This window comes from Gymnoscopelus braueri (assembly GCF_963280865.1).
Source record: "Gymnoscopelus braueri genome assembly, chromosome: 9".
NCBI lineage: Eukaryota > Metazoa > Chordata > Actinopteri > Myctophiformes > Myctophidae > Gymnoscopelus > Gymnoscopelus braueri.
Window position 1 is genome coordinate 50,154,803 of NC_137610.1, and position 22,641 is coordinate 50,177,443.

Sequence of the window (22,641 nt, forward strand, 5' to 3'; positions counted from 1 at the left end):
ACGCGACAAAGTATGAATAGGGCTTAACACTGGCTGTACTTACATATTGTATTATTTTTTTTGATATCTTATGTCCCTCTCTTGAGGGACCCCATATGGTTGTGGTTGAGGTGAGGGATACAAGAAGAGTGGCCACTAAGGAAGAGTGAGCACCTCTATGTAAAATTGGCTATTTTGTCCAAAATGTTATTTTTGGGGACAAAATGCATACTTTACATTTGAAAAATGTAAAGGCTATACAGCTTTTGTAGCAATTTGTAGCAATTGTAGAGATATGAGATCTTCATTGTGGAATGTTCAAGCATGTTCTAATCATGTATACCGTACATTACATAAGACCACCATTTTCCAATTTATTTAATTATTTTACGTTTTGGGGAAAATAGTCAATTTTACATTGAGGTGCTCACTCTTCCTTAGTGCCCACTCTACCTGTTACCGAGGTGAGGACATGGTGCCATTCATTCACCTCTACAACTTGTTTTCTGCCCCAAAGATAAGTAAAGATTATGTTAAAGCCCAAAGCCCTACGTTTGAACAAACATAGCATGATTAACAGTGTCAAACGCCTTTTTGTCACATTACTTTCCCATATCTACTTATTTTCTGATGTGTGCTGTTACATACAGCAGACAGGCACTATGTGTTGTATAGATAGACTCCTGGGTATGCATCTCTGAGACCCTGCTTCGGTTTGAAGAGAGTGGGATCTCTGGACAGCTGCTGGAAGAGATCTGTCTTTAAACCCTGCAAGTATTTAGGGTTTAAAGAGGCTTTTTGGAACTGTAATTGAATAATACCTTGAAAGGTTCTAAAATTGTAATGGTATGGATTTAATGGTATTGATTCTACATCAATATTTATCCGTATCAATACAGCCTTTAATGTTTCACTTCTGTTTTTACAGGGAGATGTTCATGGGGAGAATATAGAGAACAACGACAGGAAGGTAAGCTCCCCCTTTTTTGACATTAAGAAGCCAGCTGTTGAAAGTCAAAGAATTGGGGGAAGAAAGGAGTGAGTTGTTTAGATCAGATCAGAAGAATAGAAGAGGAGTCATGAAGTCTTACTTGATTCAAGGTGCAAGGTTCTTCATTGTTACGTCTTGGAACATAAATAACAGTAAAACATATTTTTGTTCAGCTTTCAACATTGTAGCAGCAGGGTAATGTGTGTGTGTGTGTGTGTGTGTGGGGGGGGGGTGATATTAGCACTTCTCAAGCTTTACTAGCCTGTTCAGGTATCTGATTTCCCTGGGGGGGAAGAAGCTCTTAACTAGTCTATTGCCAAGGGCCTTGTGACTGCTGAGCCACTTTCCATGTAGCATCACCTTGCCAACAGTCTGCGGTGGGGGTGACTACAATCTTTCATGATTCTGCGAAAGCTTTTGCTGTCACAGCGTATGAGTCTTGGATGTGGTGCGGGTGGAGAGTTGGAGACCACATCCGCTGATGTTTTCGGCTCTCCGCAGAACCCTTTGCATTGCCTTGCGGTTGAGGTCGGTACAGTTGCCATACCAGGCAGTGATACAGCCAGTCAGGATACTCTCTGTGGTACTTCCATAGAAGACCCACAGGACTTTGGGGCCCATGCTGAACGTCTTTGGTCGCCTGAGAAAGTAGAGCATTGTGCCTTTGTCATCAGCCGTTCAAGTGTATACGTCTCATTTGAGTTCCTGGAATTTGAACTCACTGACCCTCTCCACTGCAGCGGCTTCTATGTGGATGGGGGTGTGCCCTCTGCCTGACCTCCTGTAGTCCACAATACGTGATCAGGCCTATAACTGTTGTGTCGTCAACTTGACTACTAAGTTGGAGCTGTGCGTGGCCTCGAAGTCATAGGTGTACAGGGAGCAGAGCAGGGGGGCACAGCCCTAGCAGGCTCCTGTGGTGAGGGTCAGGGCAGAAGAGGTTTTAGATAGTTCCCATCCTCACCACTTGTCGGCATTCTGACAGAAAGTCCAGGATCGAGCAGGCTGGGGTTGAGCCCTATAGGTTCCTGAGTTTGGTGTCAAGTCTGAGCGGGATTATGGTGTTGAACGCTAAGATGTAGTCTATGAATGGCATTCTCACATAGGACTTGTCTCTCTCCAGGTGGGAGAGGGCAGTGTGTAGCATTGTGGCTATGGCATCATCTATGGATCTGTTTTGTCGGGACTCGGTGGGCGAATTGGCTACAATCATTCAGCTCATCTTCAACTATGGGTCTGCAGGATTTGAATGTTTAGCCACAGCAAGGTTTCAGAACATAAACAGACTTCACAATAGTTGTTGTTGTTTGCCCTCCCCAGCTCTTGTACGAGGAGTGGGCAAGCTACAGCGTCTTCTACAAATACCAACCCATTGGCCTTGTACGGTAAGGAACGTTTTTGCCTTCAATTACTTCCCACTTTATTAGTTTGAGCACTCACAAAATGTAATCGAAGTATAAGGATGAGAGAACGGCATACACAGTAGATGCCTTCAAAACCACAATGTCTAAATCAGATCAGTGTACTGTATGTAGCAAGGGCACTGTCTGGTTCATCCAAGGACTGTTGAACCGAGAAGCAGGTTTCAAGGCATTAGCCCACCAGCGTGGAGCCCCAGCAGCACTGATGCTTCTAGCTTGGCCTTGGCAGCGGGCACTCCAACAAACACAGGCTCTATGCACAGCAGCCATAATTGGAATACTTCCTTCACATGTCCTTACGAATTTACTAATTAAGGCTCTGTTTCATTCAGTGTAGCGCAGTGGTTCTCAAACTTTTTAATTTCAAGGACCCCATAACTCTTAGAGTGTACAAAATGGAACAAGGGTCCATTTGGTTCCATTTGTACACTCTCAGAGTTACACACCCGTAACGGGGCCATTTGGAACCCCCTCAAGGAACCGTGGGGTACCTGGACGACGGGACCCTCTGGTGTTTCCAGTGAGCCAACATGCACATCCTTTTTTAAATCTTTTTTTCCCCGCAAAATTTAGAGTAGACAATTATTTTGCACCCCATTTTTCTCCCCAATTTAGTCGTTATGCCAATTGATTCCTCCCCTCACACATTTCTGTGTTGTCACTGCTGTTCCAACTGTATCTCACCTGCCAGTGAGGAGCCCCCACGAGGAGAACGTAGAGCCTTCGTCCTACTCCTCCCGCCCAACACTCCCCGCTGACAGGTGCCGCCCCCAGCCCGTAGGAGTGCGTGCAATGACCAATATCACCCTTCCCGCCCAGCTTCCCTCCCCCGAACACGGGCCAATTGTGTTCGTGTAGTAGACGCTCGACAAAGCCGGATGCACAATTCGAACCCACAACCTCCGTGGTGGTGTCAGATACTTGAATGTGTCCTGATATTATCATCACTTTACCTAAATCCAGCTCAAGTGGAGTTAGGAGGTTTTTCACCATTAAAGGGAAGATGGTTGTTTTGTCCATCATTGATTAGAATGACGAAAAGTTGGAGTTGGGTGGTTTGACCGACAGTTTGAGGATCAAATGGAGTTAGGAGGTTTAGTCAGAGGCGCTTTTTAATACTTTTCATTGGTTCAATATTTGTAAAACCCACACACAGACGTAAGGTGTTTAATAGCACTGATTTATTAAAGAAATTAAAAAAAAGTTGAAAAACTGAGATAGTTGGTTTCTGCCCAACAGCGACAATATCCTCATATCTGACTGAACTGCAGATACATACTGTACATATAACGTGGTGTGGTGATACATTTTATATACATTTTGGATAGATTGATAGACTGTGGAACAGTGTTTTAGGACTCACTAGTAACAGAGGTCACCGTCCCCTGCTGGACTCAGATCCACGAACGCAACCAATTGAGTTTGTTGGAGTCTCAAAGCCCATGCAGTCTCCATGATAGTGGGCTGGAACTTTACAGTGTCTCTCTCTTTTTCTTTTTTTTCATGTTTATTTAACAATTGTAACTGCAGTCGAAGAAAGATTGCTCCAAAATAATTCTGCCCACTCCTTACTACTTTGTGTAAACTTCTGCCTGATTTATTTATAGGCTACTTTTTTATTTTGTTATTGTGTTCTCCAGGAAGTATTTTGGGGAGAAGATTGGTCTGTACTTCGCCTGGCTGGGTCTGTACACGCAGATGCTTATCCCTGCCTCTGTGGTGGGAGTCATTGTGTTCCTATACGGGTGTGCTACTGTTGATGACAACATCCCAAGGTACACATGAACGCACGCACGCACATACACACACACAATCACATACGCACACACACACACACACACACACACACACACACACACACACACACACACACACACACACACACCCACACACACACACACACACACACACACACACACACACACACAGCAGGGTATACAACAGCACTTACAGTAGGTGCATGCAGGTGTCGTGAACCAAAAATAGCCAATCTAAACTTTACAACTCGTCACACTGTGACACAAACACACACACACACACACACACACACACACACACACACACACACACACACACACACACACACACACACACACACACACACACACACACACACACACACACACACACACACACACACACACACACACACACACACACACACACACCCTGGATGAAAAAGGATTCCACTCCAAGGTTTCCACTTTGTCTTCAGAACACTCAGAACACTCAGAAACAGAACACTCAGTCAAATCCTCAGTTTCCTTTTTTGTTTCGTCTCTCTTAGTGGCATTGTCACTTGTACCGCACTTTTACCGGGCCAGTTTTTCTCCCTCTCAACAGCCACCTTCCCCTGAGTGAGCAGAGTTGTGGTGCTGTGTGTGGTTAATTACTCTAAAGATGAGTGTATGGAAAAACCTTAGGCAGTCAGCATTTTGAATGAATTGTCAGTTTCAAGTTGGAACATTGTGTTGACTCGAGCAAACTCGGGATGGGCATGAGAAACTCCAGGGAAAGTTTGTTCACGGGATCACAGTACATTTGGTAGAGCGCTTCTGCATCATAACTTTGTTTGGCATCTTTGCTAAGCTGAACATTGTAACTCGAGCTCATCCCACTGCCCTAATATACACACGCAGCAGTCATGAATAGAGAGCGCCTGAAAGCTGTACTAGCATTTTTACCGGAATTGATTAATTTGAATATATTGGCATATTGTCTATATGCCTCAGCGCACTGTGAGAAAACCAGTTGCGCGTTCGTGAAATTAAACTCTTGAGATTGTGAGGCAATTTGTCAATGGCTTTGCTGACACAACTTTGAATGGAATGACACTCATTTCAGCATTTGGAGTTTGTCATTGTTTTTCAGGAAGTGAACATACTGAGTTTTTCTTTCAAGCGTAACTCTGCAGCCATCTGTTATCAGTGGCGATCAGTGGCATAGCGTAGTTATGGCTGGCCCCAGTATAGAGTATTAGGCTATTTAGTACACAGACTTAAAAAAACATTGATTGATTGATTGATTGAATACTTTATAGCAAATAATGCTAAAAGGATAACACAAAAAGCCCAGAGGGCTTGTTTTCATTGTGGTCCTACAGTATGTATTCAATTCATCAACACACCTACAGTATATGATTAAAAAAAACTGTTTGCTAATTAAAAGCAGAACACTTTTAAAGCCAACGTAACTATGCTTTGATATCATTTAAGCTACTATATAGCCTACCGACATGATATCAAAGCGTATTGACCTATATGTAAAGTATGCAACTTGGTCATAGCACTTGGCTTACGCCTCACCTCTAATTGCACTATATTTTCAGGCACTTACCATTACTGACAGCTGGAGGAGGCCTGGGTGACTTGTTTGATCTGGGGAACAAAGGGACTCTTAAAAACTTAAATCCTATACAGTCCCCCAGGTCTATACTTGGTATACATCCCATGTGGTGGTGTGAAGCCTTTTATCGATAGACAGGAACTTGGAAGGTTGAATCCACTCTCTAACTTTGCTTTAGATTTCTTCCAGCAGCTGTCCAGAGATCCCACTCTGCACTCTTTAAACTGAAGCAGGGTCTCAGAGATGCATGGGACCCTTTGCATGCAGGCACTAAATACAATAAGACATCAAGAATTGACACTTGTACTTGCCATACATACAGGGAAGAGATATTATTGCATTAGGTCAGTCCATGGATGTGTTTTATCAACCTGATGTAATCCACCAAACAAGTGAGGCTCAGCTGACACCTTGCTCGTGGGCCAACCTCACTCAAGCCTGCTGCTTCTGTCTGCTTGACTTTTCAATGCCAACATTTTCAAGTCAACATGGTCTGCATTGTTGAGGTTTTTTTTGTAGCTGGGTGGGGGCTGATGGGGTCGGGTGTAAATAGTTGAATAGCTACCGTGCATGTGACACATGTGACACTCTTCTCACCCGGGTGATAAATGAAAATGCTTGCTGTGCTGGAAGGCAAGGTTATTATTATCGTTTTGAAATGTTCATTTGATTTGATTTTTGATTTTGTTTTGACTTCAAAAGATACTCAGAGGATCAGTGCCCAGATACCTGTTCAAACTACTTCTATGGGCATAACACCAGAAGGACCTGGTTCCCCCAAAATCCGGCTCAAACATGGGTTAAAAATGCATTCAACTATGCTGCCACCTCCGACTCCCTACCAGTCCCATTACCAAACTCAAAACTAACCTAAAATAATTCCTGTCCTCAAAATTAACTAATTTGATTTGGGGTAGAAGAGGAAAGCTACATAGTGGAGCTTTAAAGGGATAGTCCACCCAAAATAAATACTTATTTTCTATCAATTACACACCCCATGAAGCCTTGAATTCATGGAGATTATTTTGTTTTGGTCGCATTCCTAAACCAATAATTTGATGACCGGCGGAAAGATGCTAATGTCTCCGGTAGGAGACTCAAAGTTCACACTTTGTGTCTCCTACCACCGGTCATCAAATTATTGGCTTAGGAATACGAGAAAAAAAAAGAAAATCTCCATGAATTCAAGTCTCCATGGGGTGTGTAATCGATAGAAAAAAATAGTCATTTTGGGGGTGAACTATCCCTTTAAATATAATAACCCTGGTGAAAGGTAATAACAGGGCTGAGACACAGAGAGAAGAGAGGGGAAACACGTGAAAGAAAGCACATGAGGGCAGGCATAGAGGAGGTATACATAAATAATAAGAAGGAAGAAGGAATGTGAAAAGAGATAGTGTGGGCAAGAAGGAACAAGACAGCTAACAAATTCAGGAGAAAAGGAGAAAAAAGAGGAATGCTTGACGAATGAGCTGCGACATTTATAGTCCTGTTCTACTTCCTCTGGTCTGGTTCTCATCATCTGCAGGATATTATGACACACACTGCTTACACACACACAGGCATGCACGCACACACACACGCGCACACACATGCACACACACGCGCGCACGCACACACACACACACACACACACACACACACACACACACACACACACACACACACACACACACACACACACACACACACACACACACACACACACACACACACACACACACACACACACACATGCACAACCAGCAGCATGAAAGTCTGTAACACAACCCAGAACTCCTGTGTGACACGTTCTTAATCGTCACCTCCTATTCAACATTGACACGGTATTATATAATAGATAATTTCTGCCAAGAATTTGATCATTTCAGACAGACTTTACAAAACCTGAATACCATACACAGCCTGCATCAGATATCGTTCCTGTCGGTTAGAAACCTCTTACGGTATGTCCATATTTTACGTTTTTTCGTGAATGAACGACGCCCTACTTGATCATACTACAGCGTCACACAAAAGTAGCAAAAGTAGCAGATATACAAGCTCGAAACGCGGAACTTTTGAGCTTGTAGATCTGCTACTTTTGGACGTTTTAATCCTGAAAACAGTTTTGGACATATGAGGTTTACACCCGACAGAGACGATATATGTAGGCCTACACAGTGAGAAGGGTAATTCAAAGGAGGGAAACTAAATGTGTATTTTACTAGTTCTGGTTAAAGGATCTACACCATGAATTAAAAAAATTATAATAATATTTAATATCATATTGTTTATGTCCCTCAAACGTTTTTCAAAAGGTTTGAGCCTAAATCAAGCCTCAGATATACTCATTCCAACTAACTTCTCTCTGGCTTATAAAGCACTTTCACCTGCAATACCACATTGTCCTGTTTTTGGCATGTTATCTCCTGGTTCTGTGGAAAAAGTAAAAAAAAAAAAAAAAAAAAAAAAATTAACTGAAAAACGGGAGGGATTGTACCCGAACGTGACATCACGTTCGGGTGCAAATCAGTTTGGCCTGTTTTGAGACCAATTTACAGAAAACCCCAGATATGCTGTGAAAGCCTGAGTGTTCAAACTGGGGTATTTTTGGGGATAGAAGAGAGGTAGGGGAGACCAAAAACACACAAAAAATAAGAAAAAGTTCAAATTCATGGTGTAGTCCCACAAGAAAATGTATCTTCAAGCTCACAATGTGTTGTGATGCTGCCATCTGTTTTTGTTTTTCTTCCAAATTGAACACTGACGATAGTGACAGTAAATTTGTATGTAACTGTGCGTGTGTGTGCGTGTGTGTGTGTGTGTGTGTGTGTGTGTGTGTGTGTGTGTGTGTGTGTGTGTGTGTGTGTGTGTGTGTGTGTGTGTGTGGGGGTGTGTGTGGGGGTGTGTGTGTGTGTGTGTGTGTGTGTGTGTGTGTGTGTGTGCATGCGTGTGCATATCTTTTCCAGTATGGAGATCTGTCACCCGAAGAACAACATATCGATGTGCCCTCTGTGTGACCGAGCGTGCAGCTACTGGAAGCTGAGTACAGCCTGTGGCACAGCCAGGGCCAGCCATTTATTTGATAACCCTGCTACTGTGTTCTTCTCTATATTCATGGCTCTATGGGGTGAGACAACGCACATACTGTACAGTAGGACCCATATTCTGTGGTCAAAAAGCCACATAGTATGATGAAGCGTAGAAACATAATATTGTATTTAGTGAAACTTGACTTGTTTCCTTCTGCTCTCTGTTCTTGGACAGTCTCTTTCTTAAATCTTTTTGAATTATCCAATGCTGTCAGTTTCGTTAAACCAGTGTTTGAAACTGTGTTATTTTGTTTTGTTTTGAAACTTGTGTTACTTTTCAAATAGTGTAGGCTAAAGCTAAGTCTCTTGCTTAGATTTTTTTTCAATTTTGTTAGACCAATGTTTGCTTAGATGTTTTTTTTTTCAGTTTAGTCAAACCAATATTTGAAATTATGTTACTATGTTTTCTTCTTATAAAAACCTTAGTTACTTTTCAAAAAGGGTAGGCAAAATAAGCCTTGCTTCAGCCTACACCTTTTCGTTGCCACTAGTGGACTTAACTGTATGTACATCTGCTCTTTTAAATGGACCGTCACCTTCATGTCACCTTCATGTCACCTTCATGTCACCTTATTATAATTAATATATTTTTCTTTTTCGTACAGCGGCCATGTTTATGGAGCACTGGAAGAGACGACAGATGAGGCTTAACTATGAGTGGGACCTGACTGGTTTTGAAGATGAGGAGGTGTGTGCTTTAGCTAACATATACTGTATCTTTCTTATCTTACAGTACATATCTAAAGCCTGATGTATACTTGTACGGTGTTGCGTGCCAAAAATAGCTGATCTGCCATGTGCGGCACACGACTATAAATCAAGCATAACATGCACTACGACTCAGAGGGGCCTTAGTTAGATGATAGTTATGGAGCAGATCACAGCATTCCATACTAGACAGACAGTAGATACCAATATGTGTTTTGAGTGATGGAAATAACACAAATACAGACATACCTGCATGTCGACACTGTCAGGCAGTGTATGTCCAACACGGTTACATTTCAGGAAATGAAAAAAAAAAAAGAACCATGTGTTCGACACAGTAATGATTATAAATCACTGGCTATTTATGGACACTTGTCTCACAATGTGGGAGAGCTATTCACAGCTGATAAAAGGTCATTACTGTAATCAAATATCCTCATCAGGAGTGTCGTATCAGATGTCTGTCAGACAACGCTGTCCTTTCCTTTTAGTGCAAAATGGTAAATTTGCCTATAAGCACCGACTTACTCACCCTGTGATGGCTTGAATACAAAGATAATTTCCGTTTGTATCACATTCCTTCACAGTGAATGAAGAATCAAAAAAAAATCCGAGAATTAGACTTGAAAAAGAATACAACTCTATTATTGTCTTCCTTTTGGATTCCAAAAAGGAATGTGATACCAACGGAAATTGTCTTTGTATTCAAGCCATCACAGAGTATTTGATAGGAGGGAAAAAAAGTAATCTGTGTTTTGACTGGCTCTATGCTCGCCTGGCCTGCAGCTGTCCATGGTATATGGCATAAGCCATGAATATGTCATGAGATTTCTCACCATTTTTCGTTAACTGTGTGTGGTCTTTTGAAGATGATACCTTGTCATGATTGTATTTTGGGCCTGTGTGTCTTTTTCATGTCCCACTCCCGGGACTCCCCTGACCATTTCAGTTTGAAAAGTTTGACATGTAACACCGTGACACAGCTTTAATGATTAATATATACAAAAACACTCAAATCCTTTACCAACCTGATTGAGGAAGGACACAGGCCAGAGGCAGATCTTTTCTACTTCACAGACTAGAGCTGTCATGGTACCTGCTACATTATCTTATCCATGGGCTGATATAACATATAGATTGTGTATACATATTGCAATTCATTCAAGCCTCGCAGGACTTATCATAAATAGCATCTACGTTGTGTGCAATTCTATATACTGTAAATAACCATTACTTAAGAGGTACAGTAAAAGTAATACAGGCATGTAGGTGTGATATGGAAGAAATGACTGATTATCATAATTCAATACTGATGAGTTAATCTATGTGCTCACAATTGTGAGATCACATGTGAATTAATGCCATTGATGTTCATCACATTGAATTGCATGGTAATGTCAAGGGTGACATCAAACCAAAACATTAAATGTGATATAACTACTGACAATGGACTGGAACAAGTCAAGAATGTCCTGTATGTTTTCAGTAATGATTCTTCCCCTTTGCCCCCCAACAACTGCCCTTTTTACCTCTTCCTTTGTCTCTCTATCTCCAACCCTCACCATGTTTTTTAACAGGAGGCTCTCAAGGTTTGGACCGTATTTTTTTTTACTACAATCACAGCTTTGTCTGTTGTTCTGGCACGTGCTCCTCCACCCACATGTTCTGTCTTCCTCTTTATTTATTTGTATTCTAGCCACTTGAACCCTAGCATCCCTATTTCCACAGGACACGTACAGTTAGTGGCCACATCCACTGCTCACATTTCATGTGCACTTCATGCATACCCGGCTTCTGACCTTCTGTGTCACGAAACATCTGGAACACAGAGATACAGTGGTAATGGACTAATTTGAAATGAATGATCTCATGTCTAAAAACATTCATGATATTGCCTTAAACAGCAAGGTCGTTATCTAACGTTCTCTGCTCTACTGTTTCCATTCCCCAGCTAGCCATTCACAACATAAGCTTACCTCATCTTTATTGCTCTCATTGGCTCTCACTCTGGCCTTCCACTTGCAATGTTCACTTTTCGGTCACCATAATCACACACACATAGATTGGAATTCAATTCATGTTTTATCAATGAAACAGTCATGTCTTTATCACAAATGACTCCACTGCAGCAGTCTGTTTGCTTTTTCTCTTTAAGACAGTCTAAAAGAAAAGGACATTTTCTCTTGCCATATTATCTATATTATCGTAATAAAAGATATGTTTTTTTCTAATATTCCACAAAACATGGCATATTAAACATGATGCTTTTTTCTTTTCTTTGTTTTACAAGTTAAAATGTAACCAACAGAAGTTGTATAGGGTCACAAAATAATTATAATTTGTTCTTAAACTAGTAACTGCTGTGAGAGACATCATTGTCTCCACCAGGCAGGACGGCCAAAAGCCTGAGACTATGTTTTCGTTTCTGTCCGTCTGTTGTCTTAGGACAATTTCCATTAAAAGGGTGATCATTTTGTCTATTGGCACTATCTGCCCTATTCCAGGTGAAATTTGAACAAACCACTAATTAGGGATTTCGGACTAGGCAAGAGGCGTTTCCCCGCAAAATTCGGTATTCTATGGCACCCCCCTCACCCGCCAAACACCTGAGCTACCCGTTACATTATGCATAGGTGTGGTTTGGGCGTTACAATGATAAAACCAATCACCGTGCCAGAAGCCATTGCCTTTAAGAGAAGACTGCGCTAGCCGTCATCCCGATCCAATATATGCTCTAGCCTATCTACCTGTCTGCACTGTTGCCTGGTCTGATTATTATAAGCCACATTGGGCTTGTTTTCCTTCTTTTATTTTATTTTATCCAAATACATTTTTATATTAATTTGTAGCCTATTGTGTTCACAATAAGCTTGTCATATTAGTCAGATCCGGAATAGTATATGAAAGCCATTTAAAATATGTATACTATTGGTACACACCGGCTGCTCCCAAATAATTAATTACATCATGTTGCGACAACGCTCCTACGTGGTACACAGACAAACAGTAGCACATGGGTATAATAAATTGGACAGTTTTAGGAAAGGTCTAGCCTATGTACTCACGTTGGCTGTATTGTTCTATTTCCATCATTCTAATGGATTCCAGGGGTGTGTAAACATCTCTGTAGTAGCTCCATAGTTTCCTCTGAAGTGACGCAGTTAAAGTTAACTTACATCCATATTGTCCCCGTTATCTTTCATCATCCACCTTTGTTCAGTAATCCCGAACAGAGCTAAACCTTAAGTTTACATCAATCAAAGCCTCTCAAACCCAGACACATTGCTGCGATGCGTATGTGCGTCGCCTACCTACCCAAAATAACAGACATCCAAGCTATCAACGGCGCTGCGTCATGTCTGTCGACAGCTTACAGATCTGTTATTTTGGACAGCATGCAATGAGGCGCGCGCGCCACGGAGAAGCCTAACACTAAACCAAAAATATTACATTACGTGGTCAACAACATACTAGACATGTAACTTGCTTGGAGCTTTTAATGCAGTGGTTCTCAACCTGTGGGTCGAGACCACAATGGAGCACCCAACGCCTGGCGAGCTTGTAGATCTGCTATTTTCACAATATTTATCTGTGGAACCGAGTCAAACAAAATGGGGGGGTCCCCAGTTCAAATATGGTTATTTTGGGGGGTCATGAACGTAGCGTTTACGCGGGGAATATAATAATAATATAGGCTAATATATATAATATAGGCTATAATATAATATTCACACGCAGCATGAGTTTAATGAGACAGCAGCCAAAATGAAAATCACACTATGATCCGATCATCTTATAAAAAATGTAAGTGCTTAAGATTTTAGCCCAAACCCAACGGGACCCGACCCGGCCCGTCGGCACCGGCGGCACCGGGTCTACGTTTTTTTTACATCCAAATAAATTCACATATTAATTAATTTGTAGCGTAGGCTATTGTGTTCACAATAAGCAACTTGTCATATTAGTCAGATCCCCAAGAGTATATGAAAGCCATTTAAAATAGTTATATATTCTTGCACAGCTGATGCCAAATAATTAATCAACAGGGCAGCGCAACGCAATATAGGTCAAATCACTCAGCTGTCTTGTCATGACGCAGCAGCAGATCGAGCCCCCTTTAAAGTTTAAACCATAACATGACATCTTCAGACTATTGAGCTTTCTTCATGTCTTTTTCACCTCAAAGTAAATGTTGGATTATTTCTTCAGATGAGACCACAGGCAGCGGGCCGGGCAGTAGCCTAGAAGGTAACATTGGATGTGATTTCTCCATTGCAAAAATGATTACGGTTATTCTATGAAACATATACCATAATCATTTTTAAAATGGTTATGGGGCAGTGTATATATTTATATAGCCCTATTTGCTCCAAGCTGTTTTTTAAATAAAATATAGACTGTTGGAAGAGTTAACGAATTACCAAGATTTAATGAGAAATAAGGCTTCTTTAGAAAAATGACTGACGGGCTGGGCTGGGTCTAATTTGTCAATTATTAGTCGAGCCGGGCTGAAATATTTAGGGGATATGAAAGCTCAAGTTAGTAGTTTGAAGTGCTCATGTGGCCTTATAGTTGCTTCTTTTTGTTTTCATAGACCTGCGGACTGCGGTTGCTTATTTCTCGCCAAGGCTGGCAACACGGCTCATGGTCCAACGCACAAAGCCATTGTAGTGTCTGTGTGCACTTGACGGGTGATTTTATGAACCAGCGGGTGCTTTTAGAATCCACTATCCCCCCTCCCCAAGCCGTACCCATGTGTGGGTTGAGAATTTCAATGTGGGGGATATAGCAACAACACGCCCACGGGCACACCTCCATGCGCAAATAACGGCGTCGGCATAATGGTGACGGGTAGAGCAGGTGCTAGAATAACCTATTGGGGCGGCGCAGGTCCATTATCCCGATTTAACGGGGAAAAAACTGCCACAGAATGGGGCCCTTAGTCACAGTGCTTCACCCACACCCATTGCTTTGCAATGTGAAAACCAATCCTTTCATCATCAGCATTCTGGTACATTATTATCACACATGCATGTCTATGCTCTGTATTCACTCTGTTTCTATACTTACTGTCTCTCCAATCACCACCACTCTCTTATCACGACATAATTCTATTACATTTCATGTGTTCCATCCTCATTATTCTGTTGTCAAATTATAAACTATAAAATAATTTTGAACTAGTTAAGGTTTGAATACCGCCCCAAGGGGTATGTGGCAGGTTCACTTGCTCTTTTCCTGAGGCTTTCTTGAAATTTTCCATTGAAGGTACTGTATGGTAAACTTGGTTGGAAAAGTCATTATTTTCATGCGACGTTGCATTTGAGTTGTAATTGGTATTATTTTGATAATTTTGAGTTTACGGTATGAATCCTTTGCATAAATAATATAATGAAGTTTTCATGTAAAGTCTGTATGAGATACAGTCTGAGACTTTACATTGAATTCATGATGTTTCTCTTTCTCTCTACCCTCCACCCTGTGACCGACCCATCCACCACTTTCACCCCCCTGTGACCGACCCATCCACCACCTTCACCCCCCTGTGACCGACCCATCCACCACCTTCACCCCCACGACCGACCCATCCACCACCTTCACCCCCCTGTGACCGACCCATCCACCACCTCCACTTTCACCATCACCTTGTCAACGACCCCCCCCCCCCCCCCCGTCACATCCACCACCTTCCCCCCACAGGACCATCACAGGGCAGAGTATGAGTTCCGGGTCATGCAGAAGTCGCAGAAGAAAGATCACAAAGACCAGCAGAAGGTAGGATGACGTGTTTTGCTTGGTAGAATGTTTGAGTTCTAGAGTTGTCCTTCAGTCTTCCAGAGTGATACTTTTCAATGCTGTTGTATCTCCTATCGGTACCACCTCTCCATTCCACTTTGTGGATTGTTTGTGAATTATTTAGGGGTACACCAATACCACTTTATGTACGACCTCCTCAGTGCTCCCGGGAATACGATTAATGTACAAAATATAGCTTTTTTTTGCTTGACTCAATACCATACTAAGTGTGTATATGTGCTAGAGAAATAGATACAAAGAGTATATTAGTATTAAAGTTAGTTTTTCTGCTAGATCATACTGTGGAAGTGACATACTTTGTACTACTGTGGGGATATAAATGCTGAATCATATAGGAACAGTAGTATTTTTCCTAGACTACTAAATCTGTTCAAAATCTGTATTTTTATATCCTTCTGCTCCCTGTGTCTTTGCTATCTGTCCATATATATACTGTATGTGTTGTTGTGTGATGTGAATATCGATGTGTGGTCTGGTCTTTCTGTGTGTGTATGATGTCCTTTTTGGTGCTAGAAGCCCAAAGATCAGGGTGCGGATCGTCCTAACAAATGGCAGCAGACAATGCAGAGTGCCATGGCGGGGTTACGACTGGTAGACTGAGCTTCCTCTATCCTTTTTCTGCCATCCAGGAGCTTCCATCATAACTAACTCCACTTCACCTCATCTTCATCCTTAAAATGTATTTATACTCCATCACATGACGGTGTTGCTTGCCATCGAAAATGGACACTCCATGCTAACAATGTGTCGCATTGCAACACATTGTCAGTCAGTCAGTCAGTTCTTATTACTAGATTTAAGAGTCAAGTTCTTATTGCTTGAAGAGTCAGATCCAATTAGCTTGACGTGTCAGTTTCTTATTGTTAGCTTTAAGAGTCAGTTCTTACTTTTTGCCTATAGAGCCAGTACTTATTAGCTTGAAGAGTTAGTTCTGGTTGTTACTAGTAAGAGTCAGTTATTGTTACCTTGAAGAGTCAGTTCCTGTTGTTAGCCTGAAGAGTCAGTTCTTGTTGTTACCTTGAAGAGTCAGTTCTTGTTATTAAGAGTCAGTTCTTGTTGTTACCCTGAATAGTCAGTTCTTGTTGTTACCTTGAAGAGTCAATTATTGTTGTTAGCCTGAAGAGTGAGTTCTTGTTGTTACCTTGAAGAGTCAGTTCTTGTAACCTTGAAGAGTCAGTTCTTGTTGTTACCTTGAAGAGTCAGTTCTTGTTACCTTGAAAAGTCAGTTCTTGTTGTTAGCTTGAAAAGTCAATTCTTGTTTTTAGCCTGAAGAGTCCGTTCTTGTTACCTTGAAGAGTCAGTTGTTGTTGTTACCTTGAAGAGTCAGTTCTTGTTGTTAGCTTGAAGAGTCAGTTGTTGTTGTTACCTTGAAGAGTCAGTTATTGTTGTTAGCCTGAAGAGCCAGTTCTGGTCGGCAAGTGACACCATCATCCTATGGAGTATAAATTAGGCTGTATTTTCATTGTCATCTTTCCCCCCTTTCTCTTGCTTCTGATGCTATACTCCTGCTCTCTTCATTATGTTACCCAGATTATTATCCTCCTTTTCTATCATTCCTTCTGCTCCGCCTTATACCATTCCTTGCTTTTGTGCCATGCTCATTGGGTTTCATTCATCAATATTTCCAAATAGCCGAACGTGTCGATAGAAATATCTTTAATATCTCTGCTGTCCGGCAGGAACCAGCTAACACCAAAATGTTCATTTTTCAGGAAAAACTAAAATGGAGTTAGGAGGTTTTGTTCATCATTGATAAGAACAGCTAAATGGACCTCCAAGCTCGCAATGAGGTTGGCGGTCAAAAGGGGGTGGAGCCTGGAGTCAGCAAAGCCAGCTAACTCCACCCCCCTCTGCTGGAGTTAGCTGGTTTAGCAGAAAGTTTGAGGATCCAATGGAGTTAGCTGCTTTTGTCAGAAGCACTTTTTAATACTTTTCATCGGTTCAATATTTTTTTTACCAACACACAGACGTAAAGGGTGTTCAATAGCACTGATTTATGGGGAAAAAAATGCAAAAGCGGAAAAATCCCCAGATGATTAGCTTAATGTGCAACATTGTTTTCTCACTCAACAGTAATCAAACCAACATACAGTATAAGTGTATACAGGGTTTCTGCGCATTTATAAAGTGACAATTTAATGACCTTTAAAACCTTTTTAATACCAAATTGGCCAAATTGTCAATGTTGCGTAATTGTGAAAATAGCCAATCTACAAGCTCACAGCGCCTCGAACTGTGAGTAAAAATTATTTTCACAATATTTATCTGTGGAACCGAGTCAAAACAAAATATAATGCCTACAATACAATTCCAAGTGCTAACGGCCTGAAAAGTTTGGGAACCCTTCATCTATAGCAGCGCTACTCAACCCCGCATGCGGCCCCAATGCAGCGTCTCTGCGGCCCCTCATGGTCATTTTTTTATTTTTTTTATTTTTAAGCACAGGATAAAAATATACATTTCTGTTCAAATATATGGGTTGCTTAATGAAATAAAAATAAAAAAACAGACAGATACAGGTGCGTCAATTGTTACAGGTATAATGCATAGTTTTCTATGCATTTCGTTTTTTTGGGGGGGGTTTGACCCCCAAATTCTTTCGGCCGCGCGGCCAGGATAGGTGTCCCTTATTTCAATCTCTGGGAGTTGGCAACCCTAACCTTGCCATACCTTAGCTTTTTCTGATCTTCTTATACAGTAACAATTACAATGGTCATTTTTAGCTTGCGGCCCTTGGACTTTTGGTATTTTGCTGAGTGGCCCCTGAGCCATCTTAAGTTGAGTAGCACTGATCTATAGAGAACTCAATGGTAGAAAATGTGATCTGGATAGTAGTGCACACTTTGTGAAAACCGATTATGAGCATCACCAGGTCCAGGCAGTGACATGATGGAAACCAGGGTAACGGGAGCCGATCAGCGGTCGGTCGCTTCAAAAGAGTTCCATTTCTCTGATGGACTGCCCACTCTGCACCAATGGATCACCTCCATAGAGTTATACATCTATGATCACCTCCTTGCAACAACAAGATTCGTTTTCTGTGTGGTCAAGGGCCAACATTTCTTTTTTAAATCGGGCTCTACTGATATCGTATATGACACATATATCAGATGACGTGGCGAGTGTACTTACGCTATGCCACTGACAGCTGGCATATAAGCTACATAAGCACTTTCTCATGCGTCTTTCTTTCTAGAACTAGATGCTCGATTTGTAGACCTTTTCATGTCAATGACCCCCCAAATGTATATGTATTTACCCGCGAACACCCATCTCAAAATATTTAGTTCCAGGGACCCCCCAGAGGCAAATAATTGAGTTACAAATGTTATATGTTATACAATGTTATACAATGTTATACAAATATATATTCAAAGATGTACACACATTTTCATAATATTTCAAAAATAGCAGACCTACAAGCTTGAGCTTGTATATCTGGTATTTGTGAATAGCCAAAGTATAAAATAATGGTTAAAGTAGTTCAAATCTAAAGTGACAGATGCTTTCTCGGTCTTAAAGGGTTAATAGAATGTCTAGGTTAATGTCATGTCTAGGTACGTTAGCGTAGTAGGGCTCCATGGAACAACAGAAACCTTAAAACATACAGTACTACTGTAGAGCTGATACCTGAGTCTTTCATTCAATGTAACTGGGCTTGTTTTCTAGCAGCCTGTCTATTTTGAGCAGCTACTCACTTATAGCAAATGTAGCAAAATAGATACTGACGTCTGTCCCTCCCTTCCCTATGACACCCTGCGGCCAACGCTCCAAGCATCCATACTGTAAACACACAGCAAGCTTACGGGAGATGTAGTCAAGCCCCCAGAACTGAGATGACGCATAAACGCGTCAACTCCGTTACGCAAAACGCGCCACGTAGGCCCCAAATAGGCCCCGTCTGTCACATTTCCCAACCTGGAAGAATGGGTCAAAAGGGAGTATGCGCTGGGTGAGCAACTCCATGCAAGTGGATGGGCGGGGATTTCCGGTGCCCTCTCTATTATTTTTTAACTCTATGGATGTAGTGGAGTAGAAGTATTTATCGCAAGGTGCCTCAAGGTGTGGCACCACACTGGCATTAACATAGCATTGCAGAGCATTATTGTATAACTGTACCCCATTAGCCTACTTTTTACAAAATTAATAATTATTAATTATTTATTTTTTAATAATAATGCAATTAATTAATGTTAATAAGGTATTCAATCAATCAATCAATCAATCAATCAATCAATCAATCAATCAATCAAAACACTCGCATTGAAGTTATACATATATGTCACTTGATGAATGAAACCCATTCAATTAACATTTCATGCTGCTGGTTGTGGTCTGGTAAATGCATGGGGCATGTTGCACTCCAGATATGGTGTGTTGTTAAATGTTGTATTTCATGTTTGCACGCCATGGCATGCACTGAGAGCAGGGTTGGGGTCAATATTCCATTCAGTCAGGTGACGGGTCTAATTTATAATCATGTAGATAAATGTAGTCAGATTGCTAGTCTTCTTGCGGATTAATTTGTATTTATGTGTGTGCATGTACAGTATCTGGCTAATGGAGAGAGATTAGTCCCCAATGAAAGCATGATGTTGCGTGATTGCCACTAAGTGTTAGTATTCTTGTCTTGTCTAGTTATCTCTGCCAGGCTGAAGGCGGAGGTTATGTTTTCACCCCTTGTGTGTGTGTGTGTGTGTGTGTGTGTGTGTGTGTGTGTGTGTGTGTGTGTGTGTGTGTGTGTGTGTGTGTGTGTGTGTGTGAGTTTGTTTGTTTGTTTGTTTGTTTGTTGTGTCTGTGGCTAATCTTGCAAATTACTACAGGATAACACCGATCAGTGTCATATTTCATGTGCACGCTGCCGGCACGCCAAGGAACTAAATTCCCAAATAATTTTTCAAATCGTTCAACGATAACAATGTTATTTTTGTGAATTCATAATCTCAGACTCACCGTCCCTCCAGGCTACGGGATACGTGTCCGCAAGGCTATGGAGTGCAAATAGCCAATCCAAGTCCGGTCTATGGGATCCACTACTAGTGAGACAGAGCGTGCGTAATCCGACACTGTACATCCTGTACTTGTGCACATGCACGGGAGACTGATGCAGATCAGTTAAAGCCCACGTTTGATTACCACAGACATACTAAACATGACATGATATGCCGCACAACTATGATGCACACTCATGCATGTGTAAGTATTATTATTGGGACGTGCCTCCTGGCGGGATTCTCGTTCTGAAACATGTGTCCTGATGTGTTAGAAAACATTTGAACACTGACTGGTCCTGCTTTCACTATCCAGTGAACCACATTTTGATTGGGAAATAATGGTGCACAACGCAGAGGCTAATTATAGAACTTAATTAATGACTCCCGCGCCCCGCTATACCATGGCCACGTCGACAATTAAAAATATAAGTAGTGTTTTTTTTGGGCAATACTCTCTTTGCATTGATACTTCGTGTGGACAAATATCTTTGTCAACCTTGGAATAAATCGTACTTTACTACTGAAACTGTAGTAACAACCGAGAAACCATGATTTTAGTCTTTTTGTTTTTCTTTTGTATTAACACATTGTGTGCCAGAGGTTTATTAAAATATTGTACGTTCAGTGCCTGCATATCTTCCATCCACTTACGTTGATACGTTTCGTGCTGTAGAAGCCCCGACGCGGAAGTGCATGTAAACAAAGCGTGCGTGTGAGACGGCGGAGGGTCCCGACTAACGCCTGGAACAATAATATTTCTAACGCGATCCTCCATTGCAGAGTGATCGCCGATCGAAAACGTCTCACTTCCACCACGTTAAAAATAAATGGAGATATTAAGCTTTTAGTCAAGGAGTTAACATTGGAGCGGCCGACCGGAAGGATTTTTGACATGGATCCACACCCGGCCTCTCCTTCTCAGAGACTCCTTGGATGATCCCAAAGTTAGAGCGCCCCACGTGGGCCCCACGTATAAAAATAAAATTGGGTCAAAAACGGTCCGGACCGTTTATGGCATATGACGCATGGATTCTCAAAAACGGTCAGGACCGTTTTTGGCACACAATGTGTTAATAATGTGGAGAAACCCAACCGTGGTGAGCTGTTGGATGCGTCCAAATGAATGCAGCTTTTTAACACAATAGCCTAAAAGCTACAATCTGTGATTTATTTGAATGAATAGAACATTATTTTAACCAATCTGTATTGTATATCAATAAATTGAAACAGAAAATGTACCAGATTGGACACGAGATGGTGCCGCCATCTTTATTGTAGTTTGTTCTCTGTTGGGAGAGAGAAACAACGGATTGTAGCTTTAAATGCACATGTTTTCTGCAATAAAAATAATTGGCCTGGGATATATAATGGTAACTACCAAGGATCATTGTCAAGGAGGAAACAGACCTTTAGCACTAGGACTTGAAATATATTTTGTACCTAATGTTAGCTTAAATGAGCGCAATACCACCTTGTGCATATTCCTTTAGAACGGTTATGAGACTGCAGTCTGCAGAAAATAATAAACACCCTCCGGCCAATCAGAATCAAGTATTCTCTGTGCCCAGCATGGCATAACATTTGTGCTAGAATGGATGAATGATAGTCGACAGCAACCCCGACCAATCAAATGATGTTTGCTGTAGTTTATTTAACACGTTTCAGCATGGGTTTGGTGTGGTTTGATTGATTCATTTTAAGTTTAAACACTGTTAGTAGATTAGGTTTTGGTGTGGTAAGGATCTGGCTCTAAGCATGGTATAAGTCTGTGTATCCACAGCAAACTTGACTTAACAGTCTTGAGCTCAAAAGTGCAGGATCTTGTTTCTTCTTGTTTGTAGTGTTCAGAGCACTAACTACGGATTCAAACTGTAAACATATTGAAAGGCAAATGTATTCAAATCACAAGAGATTCCAATTTTAATAGAATTAAGTTAACATTCAGTTAACGTGCAGTGGTTCTATGCAGAATCTGAAGGCAAAAACGTCAAGATTCATTCATACAAAAATAAGATTTCAAGCCTGATGGGCTTGTATTAGTAATACTGTTCAATTCCTCAATGTCTGTGGTTTGCATGACCCTATACTCATTATAACTACGAATGCAGTTGCAATGCAGATACAGTAAGTTATTCAGTGGCTGCAACGTCTAATCTTTAAAGGTACAATTTACAGAGTCACTGCACAGCATTTAGTGGACGCTAAACGTGGAACAATTGCTTTGACAGAACAATAATGCTATGCACTTTGCATGTTGTTTTGTTCCAGTGTGTTTTAGCGATGTGACTATACATTTTAGGGTCTAAATGTTG

The 22,641-nt window shown here is 41.3% G+C and overlaps 1 protein-coding gene across 1 annotated transcript in view; it reads left to right on the plus strand.

Annotated features, from left to right (window-relative positions):
- The window catches only part of ano1b (anoctamin 1, calcium activated chloride channel b), a gene marked incomplete at its 3' end in the record, with an annotated part of 124,489 nt that overhangs the window by 92,413 nt on the left and 9,435 nt on the right, over positions 1 to 22,641 (plus strand). Inside the window, exons 10-16 of the mRNA XM_080438215.1 lie at positions 908 to 949; positions 2,291 to 2,355; positions 4,032 to 4,166; positions 8,688 to 8,848; positions 9,416 to 9,498; positions 15,219 to 15,293; positions 15,849 to 15,926. Coding sequence (XP_080294341.1) covers positions 908 to 949; positions 2,291 to 2,355; positions 4,032 to 4,166; positions 8,688 to 8,848; positions 9,416 to 9,498; positions 15,219 to 15,293; positions 15,849 to 15,926 — 639 coding nt within the window. The remainder of the gene's footprint in view (positions 1 to 907; positions 950 to 2,290; positions 2,356 to 4,031; positions 4,167 to 8,687; positions 8,849 to 9,415; positions 9,499 to 15,218; positions 15,294 to 15,848; positions 15,927 to 22,641) is intronic.